The following is an 18,524-nucleotide window of genomic DNA, read 5'->3' as shown; positions in this document are numbered from 1 at the left end:
TCCCTTTGAGAACTCCTAACAATTTTTCCTGACCCAAATGACCTAAACTCTCATGATTGTATTTGGTGAATTCAATTTGTAAGTGTTTTGGGACAACAGGACACAATTCCCCTTTACAGTCATGACACAAAACCCCGTTTTCACAAACAAAGGGAGGTTTTGGATCAACCTGAGAAGTAGCAATGGACGAATCCTTCGCTTGTTCTTCTGCAAAGGAAGGCAAATGCGTGTCTGTTTTCCTAACTGGTAAAGCTTTCAAAGATTCAGTTTCTCCCTCCAACCTTCCTGTCCTAGCTGCTTCCTTAGCCAATGCATCTACTGTATTGTTTCCAATAACTAGCTCATGTTTGCCTTTTTTATGTGCGGGAACTTTGACTATAGCATACCCATTTTGATTTTTAGTAGCCAACTTGAACACTTCCTTGAGTGTATCACTATGAACCAGGACCTTGTTAGAGGAATCTACAAAACCTCTTTTCTCCCACACTGGTAAATAGTCTGTCAGTGATCTCACGACATATGAGCTGTCACTATAAATAACCAAGGGACTCCTGTTTTCTTTCTCATCAATTGTCAGTACTGTCTTGACATCTTCTAACTCTGCTCTCTGAGCTGAATAGTGTCCTGGTAGCCTATGCTGAATTGCATATCTCCTCTCAGGATACCAGATAGCATAACCTGAATAGTATTTTCCCTCTGACCAGAATCTGGAGCCGTCTACGAACACTGGTTCATCAACGTTCTCTGCATCTCTTCTAAAAAGAGATGAATTTGGTTCACAAAATGTCTCTAAGCATTCATGCACTTTTTCCTTCATACTGCATTAGTTGAGGAAGTACATACTTGGCTTTGTGATCAATCTCAATTTGCTTTGATGATAAAGACAACAACCAATGTGCAAATCTTTGATGTGACACACCCGGGATGTTTTTCTCAAGGAGAAGTTTTAATGTGGAGTGAGAAGTCTGCAGAATGATTTTGTTAAATCCAACTATGTGTTCTATTGCCTTGACAGCAAAATGAACACCCACCAAATGTTTTGCACAAGTTTCAAACCATTTATCCACAGGTGTGAGAAGCTTGGAGAAATAGCCCAAAATCCGCCATTCTCCCCCTTGCAACTGCAAGAGTACAGCTGACACAGCCGTGTCTGAGGTATGAACCTGCAAAGCAAAAGGTGCCAGAGGCATAGCTGTTGACAATGCTGGAGAGTTTTGCATACTTCGCTTTAAAAGTTCAAATGCCTTCTGTTGTTCCTCTTCCCATGGTCCAAAAGAGTCATCATCATTATTTTTCAAGAGATCATAAAGAGGTTTAGCTTTTTCTGCAAAGCCTTCTATGAATTCTCTGGAAAAGTTTACCAGACCCAAGAAATGTCTTAGAGCCTTGTGTGATGTTGAAATGGGAAGAGAAGCAATAGCTTCAATCCTTTCTTGAAGAGGCTGTCTCTTTCCTGGACTGATTAACACTCCAAGATATCTCACTTCATTTTGCAACAACTTGACTTTTTGGGTATTCAATTTCAAACCTGCTTCATGCAACAATGAAAACAATTCTGCTAAGAGAGACAAATGCAACTCTTTATCCTCAGTGGCTAAAAGAATATCATCAACATATTGCAACAGACAATCGGGTCTTGAAAATTTGGACAATACCTTTGCAACTGCCTGATGAAATATGCTAGGTGATAAATGAGCTCCTTGAGGCAATCTGAAAAATACATATTGATCATCCATGAAAGAAAATGCAAACTTGTATTGACAACTTTTTGCAAGAGAAATGCTGAAAAAACCATTACTGATGTCTAAAACAGAGAAAAACTTTGCCTTAGCATTCAGTCGTGCCATCAGGTCATGAGTATCTGCAACAATGGGTGCCACATTTGGAGTATACTTATTCAGTAGTCTTAGGTCCAATAACATTCGGTATGGCTTTACGGTACACCACAAAGGATTGTTCGTTACTGAATTAGCTTTTCTAATGACACCCTGATCAAGCAGTTCCTGTATGATTTTAGACATGGGACCAATTGATTCAGGTGCCAATTTGTACTGCTTTTGGGGAGGAGGATCTCTCCCCTCTACATTTACAAGCACTTCCTTCATTGTGCCCACCTCATTTCTGAATTGTGCCCACAAAGAAGGAGTACATTGTACAATTCCTTTTAAAACTTCATCATCACCAGTATCTGGCCACAAATGTTCTGAAGAAACAACTTCTGTTAAGTTAACAGTCCCAACATGACTGTATTCAGTGGGATCAATGACTACAGGTTTAGATCCATCAACATCTTTCCAGATCACCTTATTCCCTAAGTCAATGACCCAACCCCATTTTTTCATGATGTCAGTTCCTATGATGTTTTCAGAGTTAGTACTATGCCAAATGTCAATTTCAGTTTTCAGATAGCCAGGTATTTCCAAACCTACATTCTGAGCTAAAATCACTTTAGTACCACTCTTTCCACTAAAACCAACAATTGTACAAACAGGTGCATTTGGAGGTCAATCCTGGTTAGTCACACTTAATTGAGCTCCTGTGTCAATGAGAAATGTAACCTCTTTACCCTGTAAAGATCCCCTTACAAAAGGTCTCCCACACTCATCTAATGAAACTGGAGCTACTAGTTCCAAAGGACGAGAGGTCATAGTTCGTCCTAGTCATGGGAAAGGTAACAAACCAGTTGTCCCCTCAATCTTATCACCATAAGTTTTCCCCTTGTACATTGTGTTATTCAATGTTAATTCTCTAATTTGTCGTATTAGGTGCATACGGTGACTGTGACTGATACTGCTCTGGAGAAGGAGCTGTTGGCACAAAACCATTTTCTTTCCCTGAATTTTGTGTCTCACTAAAGAATTTCCTACATTGCCATTTTAAATGTCCTATTTTCCCACAATAACAAGTAACTTGTCCTCTGTGAAATGACACCTTTCCTTTCTGTTTGGAATATTCCCCTTTCATGGGAGGGTTTGATTTAAGATGACTTGAATTAGTTACCTGTTTTTCATCCTTTTTTTGGACAGCAACAACTTTGGCCTTAACACTACTTTGTTTCATCGATCTCCTAATCTGATCAATAAATGTTGCTGCCTCTTGTAAACTAAGCTTTCCTAATGCTAACTCCCTGGAGACTGGATCAAGGTATTTGAATCTTTTTACAAATGACTTTATCATTGAGGTGGGTTCAGAATCATCCTCAATTTCCATGACCATTCTATAAGCCTGTTCAAATTTTATTAAGAATGCAAATGGATCATCCTGTAAAGTTGGCTTTAACATGTCAAGGATTTCAAATGTAGGAGTAGTTTCTCCAGTAGTAAATAAAAGTAGTTGCCTTAATCGATCTGCTGGGGAACTATGTATTATTTCACGCTCATCATTTGTTCTTGGTATGGTCTCTAATCTCCTTGCCATATGTGAAGGAATCCATACTTTAAATACTTTATTTTTCTGCTCATTATTAAGGTTAAACTTATCAGTATTAGATTCAAAGATATCAGCATTGTGAAATGCATCCATCTTATCATTATAAGTTGGGATATCTTTAGTAATTTTCATTAACTCATCATGTATTTTTAAATTTAGTTTGGCGGCCCTATCATGTAATTTCCTCCTTGATTTCCTCAGCCTCTATGTCTTCATCTACATCAGCTGGACTAGTATCTGGAAGGTAGGACGCACCCGTATCTTTTCCACTTTTTGTAAGAACAGAAACAGTTTTCATACTGTGGCGTAATTTTGATATTAGCTGTGTCCTAGTTTCCATCTGATCTTCCAGATCTTCTATGTGTTGTGCCAAAATGTGACAATTTAGACACTCATTAAAATCAACCTCCTCTAAATGTTCTTGTGTGTCAGTATTATGTGTATCTTTATTATTCACACATATACTATGTGTCTGATTCTGTGGCTGCCTGTCTTCAAGAACTAATGTATTGAATATTTTGACCATATGTAACACATTTCTAAGTTTCTTCTGTAATTTATCTATACATAACAACTTTTCATCAATTCTTTTGTTCTCCTCTTCACATTGACTATATAAACTTGCCCATAGTTGTGCATTAGTATGACTATTCACAACTCTAAACTCCAATTTACTTTTATCAGAATAACAATCAAGAAATTCCATTACTTACTCAGGTACAATGTCCTCGATGTCCCCTTCACGTCTTGTTTCACAGTCTATGGAAGGATCCCTGTGTAGTTTCTTCACAGGCCTCCGTCTGTAATACGTCTGGGAAGTGACACTTTGAACACGTGCAACAGATGTATGGCTCACTCCTTCTTGTATAAGTTAGTTTTTTGTTGATTTCCTGAAGCTTGTAATAATAATTACTTAGTAGACCCCCCCTTTTCAAACTGAAGGAAAATCAGAAAAAAAATCTGATGCTGGCTCGCCATTTGTTAAATATCATCCAGCATTTCTTAATTTTGTAAGAAATGCTTCAGAAGGAGCCAACAAAATATGGAGAGTTCTTGATGAAAGATAAAAGTTAAAAGGATTTAATTCGCATAAAAACAAATGCTTACAAAGTTTAGGAAGAGAAAAAATAATGTACAGCAGATGAATAACGAAAGATAACAAGCAAGCAATAAACTAATTTAAAATGATTGAAAAAGTAATTCCCTTAAAGTAATGTGTATGTGTGAATCTGTGTGTGTAGAGAGCAACAGGTGTCTTGTCAAAGAATGCTCTGCCAATGTCATGAGACAAAGCCTTTTTATAGGTTGACTCTCCATAGAGTTACATTGTATCCTAAATTTACCATTCTAACAGACATATATGGTTTAACAAGTAAAACCCCTTACATCATGATTTTCTAAGTATTCCTTATTTGTAAAGCTAATAATAATATGCTGAAAAGGAGGATTCCTAACCTTCCCAAATACTATTGTCTCAAGAACTGTCAAAATTGACACTTCACACAAGTGCTGACCTTTCATGGTCCTTAAAATACCCTATCCTACTAAAAAGTGTTATTAGTATTATTTTACAATGAGACAGGGATTCTCTCTGGTGTTCTCTGAATCCCAGTCACGTGCCGCCCCCACAAGCGCTGCACTACTGTATAAGTCTCCCTGAAATCTATGTAACCCATGATCAAACTCCATTTCTGCAGAGTGATGCCAGAATCCTATATCATGTCTACAAGTATATGGCACAAAATTCTGTCTGTTAAAAGCCATTTTTCCTTTTTCAGGATTTTGAAGAAGGCAGTTTCCTGCTGTCAAAGTGTGATATAGTTCATCTGACGCCGCTTGAAATTGTCATTACTAAGAATGGAGAGGGTACAGCCATGTTCTTATATAAAATGTTTCAGCCTTTCTTAGAAGGTTACCAGGTATGTTGACTTTAGTACCCATTATAAAATATATCCGCACTCAACATATATCAAAGATGGAGACCAGATGGTCCCACCTCTCTCTGTATTTATTTAGTCACGTTTATTGTATGTTTTTTGTCTCATGTGATGTGCTGAAACCATTTTTCATATGTGCAGTGCCCTGGAATCACATAGTTGTCAACAGTCCTGAATTTGTCAGGATTGTCCTGAATTTTCAGAGACAATCCCAACATATTTGGCTTGGCCTGGCCCAAAAATGGATGAGGCCTATGTAAACCTTGCTCATAAATGGCTGTTTGGGTGGTTCCATGGGGGGTGGCTTGACTAAAATGCCCTCAATTTACTAACACAAATGTTGGTAAGTATGGAATTAATGGAGCTTTAAAATATTGAATAATAATTAATTAAAGGGGTTGTCTCACCTCAGCAAATGACATTTACCATGTAGAGAAAGTTAATACAAAGCACTTACTAATGTATTGTTATTATCCATATTGCCTCCTTTGCTGTCTTGATTCATTTTTCCATCACATTATACACTGCTTGTTTGCAGCCTAGATGCAAGGTGGCAGGGACAGGAGCTGCTGTGCGTACATGCCTATGTGCACACTTCCGGTCTCTGTCACCAAAGAGGCTGGCACTTTTTCCTATAGTGTACAAGCACGACCACCGCTGGTCATAACCATAGAGACGAGCAGTGTATAATGTGATGGAAAATTGAATCCAGCCAGCAAAGGAGACAATATGGACAATCACAATATATTACTAAGAAAAAAATAAGGGGTTGGGTCAGCACAACCTGCCTGTAGGTGCAGATCACTATGGCGAAATACATATATAAACGGAAAATGCAAATGTGATCGCACACTACATCCAGCACTCTGCCCTCCATGCTGGATGAGACATTGGTTTATATTTTGGCCAAAGCATAGTAAGCCACTCACCGCGTCAAGGTCGTCTCATGAGTGGTCCCTAACTCTTGTTCCTACCTGTTCATGGGCCATGACAGCCACATAAAATCCAGGGAATGCAGGTCAGCATGCAAGCCAAGTACACTTTGCTTGTAACCCCGTCCGGTGCCATTACAGCTTTCATCGGATCCAGGGATGCAAGTACCAACATGCATGCTGAACCCACCATATACTTCTCCTGGAGCCAGATGGCTAATGGTAGGTTCTATACAAGCAGACTCAGTTTTATACTGACTTTAAAACCAGCCTCAAGGACAGATTAACTGGTCAGGTGTGCAATGACTCCAAGGAGATCGCCACGCCTCCAATATATACTACAAAGAAAAAAATAAGGGGTTGGGTCAGCACAACCTGCCTGTAGGTGCAGATCACTATGGCGAAATACATATATAAACGGAAAATGCAAATGTGATCGCACACTACATCCAGCACTCTGCCCTCCATGCTGGATGAGACATTGGTTTATATTTTGGCCAAAGCATAGTAAGCCACTCACCGCGTCAAGGTCGTCTCATGAGTGGTCCCTAACTCTTGTTCCTACCTGTTCATGGGCCATGACAGCCATCTGGCTCCAGGAGAAGTAGATGGTGGGTTCAGCATGCATGTTGGTACTTGCATCCCTGGATCCGATGAAAGCTGTAATGGCACCGGACGGGGTTACAAGCAAAGTGTACTTGGCTTGCATGCTGACCTGCATTCCCTGGATTTTATGTGGCTGTCATGGCCCATGAACAGGTAGGAACAAGAGTTAGGGACCACTCATGAGACGACCTTGACGCGGTGAGTGGCTTACTATGCTTTGGCCAAAATATAAACCAATGTCTCATCCAGCATGGAGGGCAGAGTGCTGGATGTAGTGTGCGATCACATTTGCATTTTCCGTTTATATATGTATTTCGCCATAGTGATCTGCACCTACAGGCAGGTTGTGCTGACCCAACCCCTTATTTTTTTCTTTGTAGTATATATTGGAGGCGTGGCGATCTCCTTGGAGTCATTGCACACCTGACCAGTTAATCTGTCCTTGAGGCTGGTTTTAAAGTCAGTATAAAACTGAGTCTGCTTGTATAGAACCTACCATTAGCCATCTGGCTCCAGGAGAAGTATATGGTGGGTTCAGCATGCATGTTGGTACTTGCATCCCTGGATCCGATGAAAGCTGTAATGGCACCGGACGGGGTTACAAGCAAAGTGTACTTGGCTTGCATGCTGACCTGCATTCCCTGGATTTTATGTGGCTGTCATGGCCCATGAACAGGTAGGAACAAGAGTTAGGGACCACTCATGAGACGACCTTGACGCGGTGAGTGGCTTACTATGCTTTGGCCAAAATATAAACCAATGTCTCATCCAGCATGGAGGGCAGAGTGCTGGATGTATTGTGCGATCACATTTGCATTTTCCGTTTATATATGTATTTCGCCATAGTGATCTGCACCTACAGGCAGGTTGTGCTGACCCAACCCCTTATTTTTTTCTTTGTAGTATATATTGGAGGCGTGGCGATCTCCTTGGAGTCATTGCACACCTGACCAGTTAATCTGTCCTTGAGGCTGGTTTTAAAGTCAGTATAAAACTGAGTCTGCTTGTATAGAACCTACCATTAGCCATCTGGCTCCAGGAGAAGTATATGGTGGGTTCAGCATGCATGTTGGTACTTGCATCCCTGGATCCGATGAAAGCTGTAATGGCACCGGACGGGGTTACAAGCAAAGTGTACTTGGCTTGCATGCTGACCTGCATTCCCTGGATTTTATGTGGCTGTCATGGCCCATGAACAGGTAGGAACAAGAGTTAGGGACCACTCATGAGACGACCTTGACGCGGTGAGTGGCTTACTATGCTTTGGCCAAAATATAAACCAATGTCTCATCCAGCATGGAGGGCAGAGTGCTGGATGTAGTGTGCGATCACATTTGCATTTTCCGACAATATATTACTAAGTCACTTATATTTACTTTCTCTACATGATAAATGCCATTTTTGTTGAAGTGAGACAACCCCTTTAAAAAAAATATTAAACCCCTATACCCATATATAGACAACATAATATTTGGTGAAAATGCCACCCACACTCATGCAATTTTGCATTACAGTGTAAATTTTTTTTAACTAAGGTCGGACCTTAGATGCGTAACGCCTCTATAAATTCAAGGTGTGCAAAGTTCATACGTGCCTTAGAGTGAATCAACATAACTGAGGAAACCAAAATTGTGGTAATTTAAATGGAGTCTGTCAGCACATTTACCCCTTTTTAACAGTTCCCATAGCGCTGTAGCCGCAACACAGATGATTAAAACGGTACCTTTATATGCTTTTGTGGACTTGTAAAACTGCCAAAAACGAACTATGATGCATATGTAAATGAGGGCTCGCAAGTGCCCAGGGACGGCGTCCACCGCGTTGGTGCCCAGGCAGCTCTGCCTCTTCGGCTCTTATCCCCGCCCAGCCTCTTCCTCTGCCCGCCCATTTGTTTTCTCTCCCCCTCAGTGAGATCCCGCTCCTGCGCGCTGACTTCCTTGGCTGACATGTGCATCAGAGTTCGTTTTTGGCAGTTTTACAAGTCCACAAAAGCATATAAAGGTACCGTTTTAATCATCTGTGTTGCGGCTACAGCACTATGGGAACTGTTAAAAAGGGATAAATGTGCTGACAAGCTTCCTTTAAAGGGGTTTTCCATTTATAGATATTGATGATACAGTACAGTATTCTGAAGATAGGTCATCCATAACAGATCACTGGGGTTCCAACACTTGAAATGGCGCTAAGATGGGCTAGACTAACCTGGCATGGAGTTGGCTGCTGCTGGGAAGCTGATCAATTGGGGTGCCGGGTGTCGGACCCCCAACGATCTGATATTGATGACCTACCTTGAGGATAGACACAGGGCAGACAGTCGAGCGAAATCGGTGTGAAAATCTCAGTGTGTGGCGGTGAGAGTTCTCATTCTGAACTCTGCTCCTCTGACAGGATCACACAGCATTATAATGATTTATAATGCTGTGTGTCCCTGTGAGATCTGGCATCTTTTGTATCACACTGGCAGCATTATATCAGTGTAATTCAATAGACTACAGGTCTCGCAGGAACATACAGCCTTATCAATCATTATAATGCTGTGCGATCCTGTCAGAGGAGCAGAGTTCAGAATGGGAACTCTCACCGCCACACGCTGCGATTTTCACACTGATTTAACTCTTCTGTGTCTGCCCTTACCAGGGAAAATCTTTTAAAAGGGTTGTTATCTCAGACTTTGATAGCATATTGCCTTCAAAGTCAGATAGGTGGAGGTCTCGTGACTATCTCTCAAAATGAAGGAGAGCACACCGCGCAAGCATGGCCACCCCCATTTACTTCTATGGGACTTCCGAAACTTGGCTATTTTCAGCAGTCTTATAGAGGTTAATGAGATGAGAGACAACCCCTTTAAATTAAATCCTTATTAAATCCAATAAAAGTGTGGGTTTACAAAAGATAAAACTAGACGTTAACATATTCTAAGATGAAGAGAGCAATATGTTCACCGCATAATAACTATGTTATACATATTTTACAGCTAGCCTTTATGTATTTAGCTGAGGGGGTCACAGATAGCTGGACAGAAAAGCAGTACATATCTGGTGTGAGAAGTTTTGTTACACAAAGGATCCTTACAGGTGAGCACTTCAATGTGGTATATATTTACAACATAGTGAATACAGCAGAGGTGTGTTTGAAAAGTACAAAAGCCACATGTGCAGCATCCATTTTTCTACAATGCACACATTGCAAATTGAGTGCCCTATAAAAATATACTGTTTGCACTAGTAATGAGCAAATCGATTTTGTTAAAAAATCTGCCATCTTGGGCGGCAAGGGACTGGCCGTGTTGCTGAAGAGATTCCCTCTCCCCCTTGATTAACAGGTCCAGACATCTCGCCTGGCCTAGTCATTTTTGCGCTCGAGTGGTTGCTTTGAGCCTCTGTTCAGGTGCAGAGGATCTGCTGCTACCTAACTGCACACCTGGAAATGTAGCAGTGCATGCGCAGTTGACATCTGTGCTGGCCTCGAGCAGCAGAGCCAGCCACTCGCTGCTCAAAGAGGCAGATTTTTGAACAGATTTGATTTCTATGAATCGATTTGCACACGTTAGGGGGAATTTATCAAAGGCTGTATGCCAATTCTCTGGCGCACAGTTTTCTGCACAAGCTGCAATTTTGTGCAGAAATTGGATTTTAATTCTTTTATTTTTTCAAGTTTACGCGACAAATTTACTATTATTATGCCAGAAATTCACAGATCATAGCACAAATCTACAGAAGCTCATCGGTGGTGTAGAATAGTTTTTATGGTGCATCTTAATAAATTTGTCACACCTTACTCCAGCACATTTGAGTGGTGCAACCTTTTATTTCTCTTCTATCCAGCCACTTTCAGAAAGGTTATTACTTTACATCCCCTTCATTAATACTATACCATAATGTAACTATTGTATCTCTTGCATGGAAATCATAGCTGTCAATTAGAGAGAACAATATTCTACTCTTACAAATACCCTTCACTTTGACAGGAGCCACCCAATGTTATGAGGCCTTATCTTCTGATATGCAAAAAAATACACTAGCATCTTTCGTGCAGCTAGGGATTATAAAAGCGAGAAAATCGTAAGTATAGATCCTGGTTCCTAGTTGTAATTGAGCTCTTTCAGTCACACAAGGCTTGGTGGAGTGACTTCGAATCCCTTTGGCCTGTTGCTGGCGGCGTTTCAACAAGTGGGGTTCAGCAAATCGCGTTTAACATGTAGACAACGTTAATGCAAGGCACTTACTAATGTATTGTCCATATTGTCTCCTTTGCTGGATGTATTCATTTTTCCATTACATTATCCATTGCTCGTTTCCATGGTTACGACCACGCTGTAATCCAGTAGTGGTGGCCATGTTTGGACACTATAGAAAAGATTGCTGTACTATGCACACTCCCATGGTCCCGTCCACCAGATGCCGTCACTTTTTCCTATATTGTGCAAGCACAACCACCACTGCGGAATTGCAGGGTGGTCGTTACTATGGAAACCAACAGTTTATAATTGGGGGGGGGGGGGGGGGGTAATATGCCGCCTCTCACAACTCCCTGATCGACGCCCATGAGGCGCTGGAAGAAGAGGTAACGGCGTTAAAAACCAAATTGCAGGACTTAGAGGATCGTCATAGATGAAACAACGTGCGGCTGCGGGGGGTTCCGGAGACCACCGGTCCGGATGCATTAGAAGCCCTCCTTAAGGGTCTGATCAAAAAGTATTACCTTCAGCATTGGATGGGGATGTAATTGTGGATCGCATAGATCGCATCCCTAAGCCTAAAGGCCTGGACCCGCATTTGCCGCGCGATGTAATAGCGCAAATCCATATATTTATCATATCAAGGAACAATTCCTAAGAGCCCTGAGGCTCAATCCGGAGCCAACTCCATCATTCTGATTTTTCGGCTGCCACGGTGGCCAAACTACGGGAATTCTCCCAGGTAACCAAAACCCTCCGAGACCGTCGCATTCGCTACCGCTGGGGATTCCCTCTTAAACTATTGATATCGCATGAAGACAAGTGGCACGCCTACAGCTCTCCACAAGATGCAGCGCTTCTTCTTCATAAGTGGGGACATATCCCGGATTACCCATTCCCGGGTAAAGATGGCGGGAACAAGCCGGATAAAATCTCCTCCGAGTGGGAGACAGTCTGAATTTCCTCACTGTTTCCGTTCTGCATTAATAGTTTGGACACTGGGAAGTCGGTATGTGTGACTGACTACCATCCACTCTCTTATTTTCTTCCCCCCTCTGGTCTGCACGGGTACTAAGCAGACCTCCTCTCACCTGCTCTTCTCTAGTGAGGTTGGGTTGTGCTTCCCTCCCCGGCTACCACCGGTTTATTATACTCCACTTCTGGTTTTGAATGTTCATTTTTATTGCATGTAGTTCTGTTATGTTCTCTTTCAGTCAGTCATGAGATGTCGTTACTGGAACTATATATCACTGTAATGCATTGTATTAGCAAGATACTATGGACGGGTGGTTCACACTGCCCGCTGCACTTATTTAATTGCGTCCTGGCGGCGGCCCTGCTCTTCTGGGTGGACGCATATACGCGTCCTCCCGCGATAGCCGAGATTTCCTGTGAACGCGCGTTCACAGGATCGGAAGGTAAGCGAGTGGATCTCCAGCCTGCCAGCGGCGATCGTTCGCTGGCAGGCTGGAGATGCAATTTTTTTTTAACCCCTAACAGGTATATTAGACGCTGTTTTGATAACAGCGTCTAATATACCTGCTACCTGGTCCTCTGGTGGTCCCTTTTGTTTGGATCGACCACCAGAGGACACAGGCAGCTCAGTAAAGTAGCACCAAACACCACTACACTACACCCCCCCTGTCACTTATTAACCCCTTATGAACCACTGATCACCCCTGATCACCCCATATAGACTCCCTGATCACCCCCCTGTCATTGATCACCCCCCTGTCATTGATCACCCCCCTGTAAGGCTCCATTCAGACGTCCGTATGATTTTTACGGATCCACGGATACATGGATCGGATCCGCAAAACACATACGGACGTCTGAATGGAGCCTTACAGGGGGGTAATCAATGACAGGGGGGTGATCACCCCATATAGACTCCCTGATCACCCCCCCTGTCATTGATCACCCCCCCCTGTAAGGCTCCATTCAGACGTCCGTATGATTTTTACGGATCCACGGATACATGGATCGGATCCGCAAAACACATACGGACGTCTGAATGGAGCCTTACAGGGGGGTGATCACCCATATAGACTCCCTGATCACCCCCCTGTCATTGATCATCCCCCTGTAAGGCTGCATTCAGATGTCCGTATGATTTTTACGGATCCACGGATACACGGATCGGATCCGCAAAACACATACGGACGTCTGAATGGAGCCTTACAGGGGGGTGATCAATGACAGGGGGGTAATCACCTCATATACACTCCCTGATCACCCCCTGTCATTGATCACCCCCCTGTCATTGATCACCCCCTGTAAGGCTCCATTCAGACGTCTGTATGATTTTTACGGATCCACGGATACATGGATCGGATCCGCAAAACACATACGGACGTCTGAATGGAGCCTTACAGGGGGGTGATCACCCATATAGACTCCCTGATCACCCCCCTGTCATTGATCACCCCCCTGTCATTGATCACCCCCCTGTAAGGCTCCATTCAGACGTCCGTATGATTTTTACGGATCCACGGATACATGGATCGGATCCGCAAAACACATACGGACGTCTGAATGGAGCCTTACAGGGGGGTGATCAATGACAGGGGGGTGATCACCTCATATACACTCCCTGATCACCCCCTGTCATTGATCACCCCCCTGTCATTGATCACCCCCTGTAAGGCTCCATTCAGACGTCCATATGATTTTTACGGATCCACGGATACATGGATCGGATCCGCAAAACACATACGGACGTCTGAATGGAGCCTTACAGGGGGGTGATCACCCATATAGACTCCCTGATCACCCCCCTGTCATTGATCACCCCCCTGTAAGGCTCCATTCAGACGTCCGTATGATTTTTACGGATCCACGGATACATGGATCGGATCCGCAAAACACATACGGACGTCTGAATGGAGCCTTACAGGGGGGTGATCACCCCATATAGACTCACTGATCACCCCCCTGTCATTGATCACCCCCCTGTAAGGCTCCATTCAGACGTCCGTATGTGTTTTGCGGAACCGATCCATGTATCCGTGGATCCGTAAAAATCATACGGACGTCTGAATGGAGCCTTACAGGGGGGTGATCAATGACAGGGGGGTGATCAGGGAGTCTATATGGGTGATCACCCCCCTGTCATTGATCACCCCCCTGTAAGGCTCCATTCAGACATTTTTTTGGCCCAAGTTAGCGGAATTTATTTTTTTATTTTTCTTACAAAGTCTCATATTCCACTAACTTGTGTCAAAAAATAAAATCTCACATGAACTCACCATACCCCTCACGGAATTCAAATGCGTAAAATTTTTTAGACATTTATATTCCAGACTTCTTCTCACGCTTTAGGGCCCCTAAAATGCCAGGGCAGTATAAATACCCCACATGTGACCCCATTTCGGAAAGAAGACACCCCAAGGTATTCCGGCAGGGGCATATTGAGTCCATGAAAGATTTTAATGTTTGTCCCAAGTTAGCGGAAAGGGAGACTTTGTGAGAAAATACAAAAAAAAACAATTTCCGCTAACTTGTGCCAAAAAAATAAAAAATTCTATGAACTCGCCATGCCCCTCATTGAATACCTTGGGGTGTCTTCTTTCCAAAATGGGGTCACATGTGGGGTATTTATACTGCCCTGGCATTTTAGGGGCCCGAAAGCGTGAGAAGAAGTCTGGGATCCAAATGTCTAAAAATGCCCTCCTAAAAGGAATTTGGGCCGCTTTGCGCATCTAGGCTGCAAAAAAATGTCACACATCTGGTATCACCGTACTCAGGAGAAGTTGGGGAATGTGTTTTGGGGTGTCATTTTACATATACCCATGCTGGGTGAGATAAATATCTTGGTCAAATGCCAACTTTGTATAAAAAAAAATGGGAAAAGTTGTCTTTTGCCAAGATATTTCTCACACCCAGCATGGGTATATGTAAAATGACACCCCAAAACACATTCCCCAACTTCTCCTGAGTACGGCGATACCACATGTGTGACACTTTTTTGCCGCCTAGGTGGGCAAAGGGGCACACATTCCAAAGAGCACCTTTAGGATTTTAGAGGTCATTTTTTACACATTTTGATTTCAAACTACTTACCACACATTAGGGCCCCTAGAATGCCAGGGCAGTATAACTACCCCACAAGTGACCCCATTTTGGAAAGAAGACACCCCAAGGTATTCCGTGAGGGGCATGGCGAGTTCCTAGAATGTTTTATTTTTTGTCACAAATCAGCGAAAATTATGATTTTTTTTTTTTTCTTACAAAGTCTCATATTCCACTAACTTGTGACAAAAAATAAAAAATTCTAGGAACTCGCCATGCCCCTCACGGAATACCCTGGGGTGTCTTCTTTCTAAAATGGGGTCACTTGTGGGGTAGTTATACTGCCCTGGCATTTTAGGGGCCCATATGCGTGAGAAGTAGTTTGCAATCAAAATCTGTAAAAAATGACCGGTGAAATCCGAAAGGTGCTCTTTGGAATGTGTGCCCCTTTGCCCTCCTAGGCTGCAAAAAAGTGTCACACATCTGGTATCGCCCTACTCGGGAGAAGTTGGGGAATGTGTTTTGGGGTGTCATTTTACATATACCCATGCTGGGTGAGAGAAATATCTTGGCAAAAGACAACATTTCCCTTTTTTTTTTTTATACAAAGTTGGCATTTGACCAAGATATTTATCTCACTCAGCATGGGTATATGTAAAATGACACCCCAAAACACATTCCCCAACTTCTCCTGAGTACGGCGATACCAGATGTGTGACACTTTTTTGCAGCCTAGGTGGGCAAAGGGGCACACATTCCAAAGAGCACCTTTCGGATTTCACCGGTCATTTTTTACAGATTTTGATTGCAAACTACTTCTCACGCATATGGGCCCCTAAAATGCCAGGGCAGTATAACTACCCCACAAGTGACCCCATTTTGGAAAGAAGACACCTGAGGGTATTCCGTGAGGGGCATAGCGAGTTCCTAGAATTTTTTATTTTTTGTCACAAGTTAGTGGAATATGAGACTTTGTAAGAAATAAATAAAATAAAAAATAAATCATCATTTTCCGCTAACTTGTGACAAAAAATAAAAAGTTCTATGAACTCACTATGCCCATCAGTGAATACCTTATGGTGTCTACTTTCCGAAATGGAGTCATTTGTGGGGTGTTTGTACTGTCTGGGCATTGTAGAACCTCAGGAAACATGACAGGTGCTCAGAAAGTCAGAGCTGTTTCAAAAAGCGGAAATTCACATTTTTGTACCATAGTTTGTAAATGCTATAACTTTTACCCAAACCATTTTTTTTTTACCCAAACATTTTTTTTTTATCAAAGACATGTAGAACAATAAATTTATCGAAAAATGTATATATGGATGTTGGTTTTTTTGCAAAATTTTACAACTGAAATTGAAAAATTTCATTTTTTTGCAAAAAAATCGTTAAATTTTGATTAATAACAAAAAAAATTAAAAATGTCAGCAGCAATGAAATACCACCAAATGAAAGCTCTATTAGTGAGAAGAAAAGGAGGCAAAATTAATTTGGGTGGTAAGTTGCATGACCGAGCAATAAACGGTGAAAGTAGTATAGGTCAGAAGTGTAAAAAGTGGTCTGGTCATTAAGGGTGTTTCAGCTAGGGGGGTTGAAGTGGTTAATTGGTCAATATGGGGTTAAAACTATTATCTAACAACGTCAGAGGTTTGAACTCCCCGTTTCGACGTTCTCAAATGTGGTCTGATCTCCTCAAGTCGGGTTGTGATGTGGCTCTCATTCAAGAAACCCATTTGCTGGAAAAAGACCTGCACAGGTGTAAACACCGTCTTTTTCCCCATTTATTTTCCTCCCTGTCTGTTAATAAAAGGAGGGCAGGCACGCTGATTGGGATAAAATCCTCAGTCGCCTTGTCTTTCCACCAATGTCTTACAGATAAGCATGGCCGCTATGTAATATTAATATGTTCTATAGACGGCGCTATGTATACTATTGTGTAAGTGTATGCGCCCAATGTCCGACAGAAGGCCTTTATCAGGAAACTTTTTAAGAAAATTCAGGAGATGGCCAAGGGGGCGGTGATATTGGGAGGCGACTTTAATATCCCAGTTAATCTGGATATTGATTGTTGTACTGCCCCAGGTGTGCGACAAGAAGATATCCAATCCCTTCTTAATACCTCCCCATATCACGATATTTGGAGGCATCATCATGGAAGGGAAAGAGACTACACGTATGTTTCTCCGGCCCATTCATCGCAGTCCCATATTGACAATTTCTTAATCTCTAGAGACATTCTGCCCAAGGCTATTCGGTCGGACATTGGGACAGCTACCTGGTCCGATCACGCACCCATATCCCTAGTATTGGACACAGGGCTGCCCGCTCCCCTCCGCAGTGGCGGCTGAACCCCTATCTGCTTAAATGCGACAGGAGAGTCGAGGAATTCCGAACTAAAATACAGGAGATTTTCTCTCTTAATAGCAGTCTGGAAATTTCTCCCTCTACCTTGTGGCTTACCTACAAAGCATATATGAGGGGAATACTAATACAGACAGCTTTGCGTCTTAAAAAGAGCAGGGATCAACAGTTAACGGCAACACTTTCCGCTTTAGAAGTGGCAAATACAATCTACAAGCAGAACCCGTCTCCTCTGAACCTCCAAGGCCTTCAGCAGGCTAGGTCGGGTTTAAAATCGCTACTCCTGTACAAACATGAGAGAGTTCTGCGTCGTCTACGTACTTCCTATTACCATAAGGGAGATAGGGCGACCGCTCTTCTAGTTAGTAGGCTAAAACGTAGAGCCGCAGAATCCAGGATTGGCACTCTCCGACATGACGGACTTACACTTACGCATCCACAAGAAATAACAAACACGTTTGCCACATACTATATAAGGTTATATAACCTTGCTGAGTACGCTTCAACACCTCAACTGAATATAGCGGACATAAGCTCTTTTCTATCCTCACTGAACCTCCCCTCTCTCACTACTGAGCAGTTGTCAGCTCTAAACCAACCAGTGGACAATAAAGAGGTGCTCCTAGCTATTAAAAGCACTCCCTTAGGCTGCGTTCACACGAGCGTGTCCGGATTAGTTCCGGATGCGTCCCGGTGTGTTGCGGCAAACCCGCGCGAGTAGGAATGCAATTGCAGTCAGTTTTGACTGCGATTGCGTTCCGATGTTCAGTTTTTATCGTGCGTGTGCAATGTGTTTTGCACGCGCGTGATAAAAAACCGACTGTGGTACCCAGACCCGAACTTCTTCACAGAAGTTCAGGTTTGGGTTCGGTGTTGTGTAGATGTTATTATTTTCCCTTATAACATGGTTATAAGGGAAAATAATAGCATTCTGAAAACAGAATGCATAGTAAGTGATCAGTTGAGGGTTAAAAAAAATAAAAAAAATTAACTCACCTTCTCCGTTTGTTCGCGTAAGTCCCGGTCTCTTCTTTACTTCTCAAAAGATAAACTATGGGCTAAAGGACCTTT

General features: G+C 42.5%; 1 protein-coding gene across 2 annotated transcripts in view; it reads left to right on the top strand.

The window, feature by feature from the left end:
* Positions 1–18,524, top strand: part of GNPAT (glyceronephosphate O-acyltransferase) — a 119,028-nt gene that overhangs the window by 94,222 nt on the left and 6,282 nt on the right. For both annotated transcript variants that reach the window (XM_040429352.1, XM_040429351.1), the window contains 3 exons: positions 5,208–5,348; positions 9,879–9,978; positions 10,872–10,965. In XM_040429352.1, coding sequence (XP_040285286.1) covers positions 5,208–5,348; positions 9,879–9,978; positions 10,872–10,965 — 335 coding nt within the window. The remainder of the gene's footprint in view (positions 1–5,207; positions 5,349–9,878; positions 9,979–10,871; positions 10,966–18,524) is intronic.

This window comes from Bufo bufo, chromosome 4 (genome assembly GCF_905171765.1).
Source record: "Bufo bufo chromosome 4, aBufBuf1.1, whole genome shotgun sequence".
In the NCBI taxonomy this organism is placed as follows: Eukaryota; Metazoa; Chordata; class Amphibia; order Anura; family Bufonidae; genus Bufo; species Bufo bufo.
The sequence above is the reverse complement of the archived record's forward strand: the minus strand, read 5'-3'. Positions and strand labels throughout refer to the sequence as shown.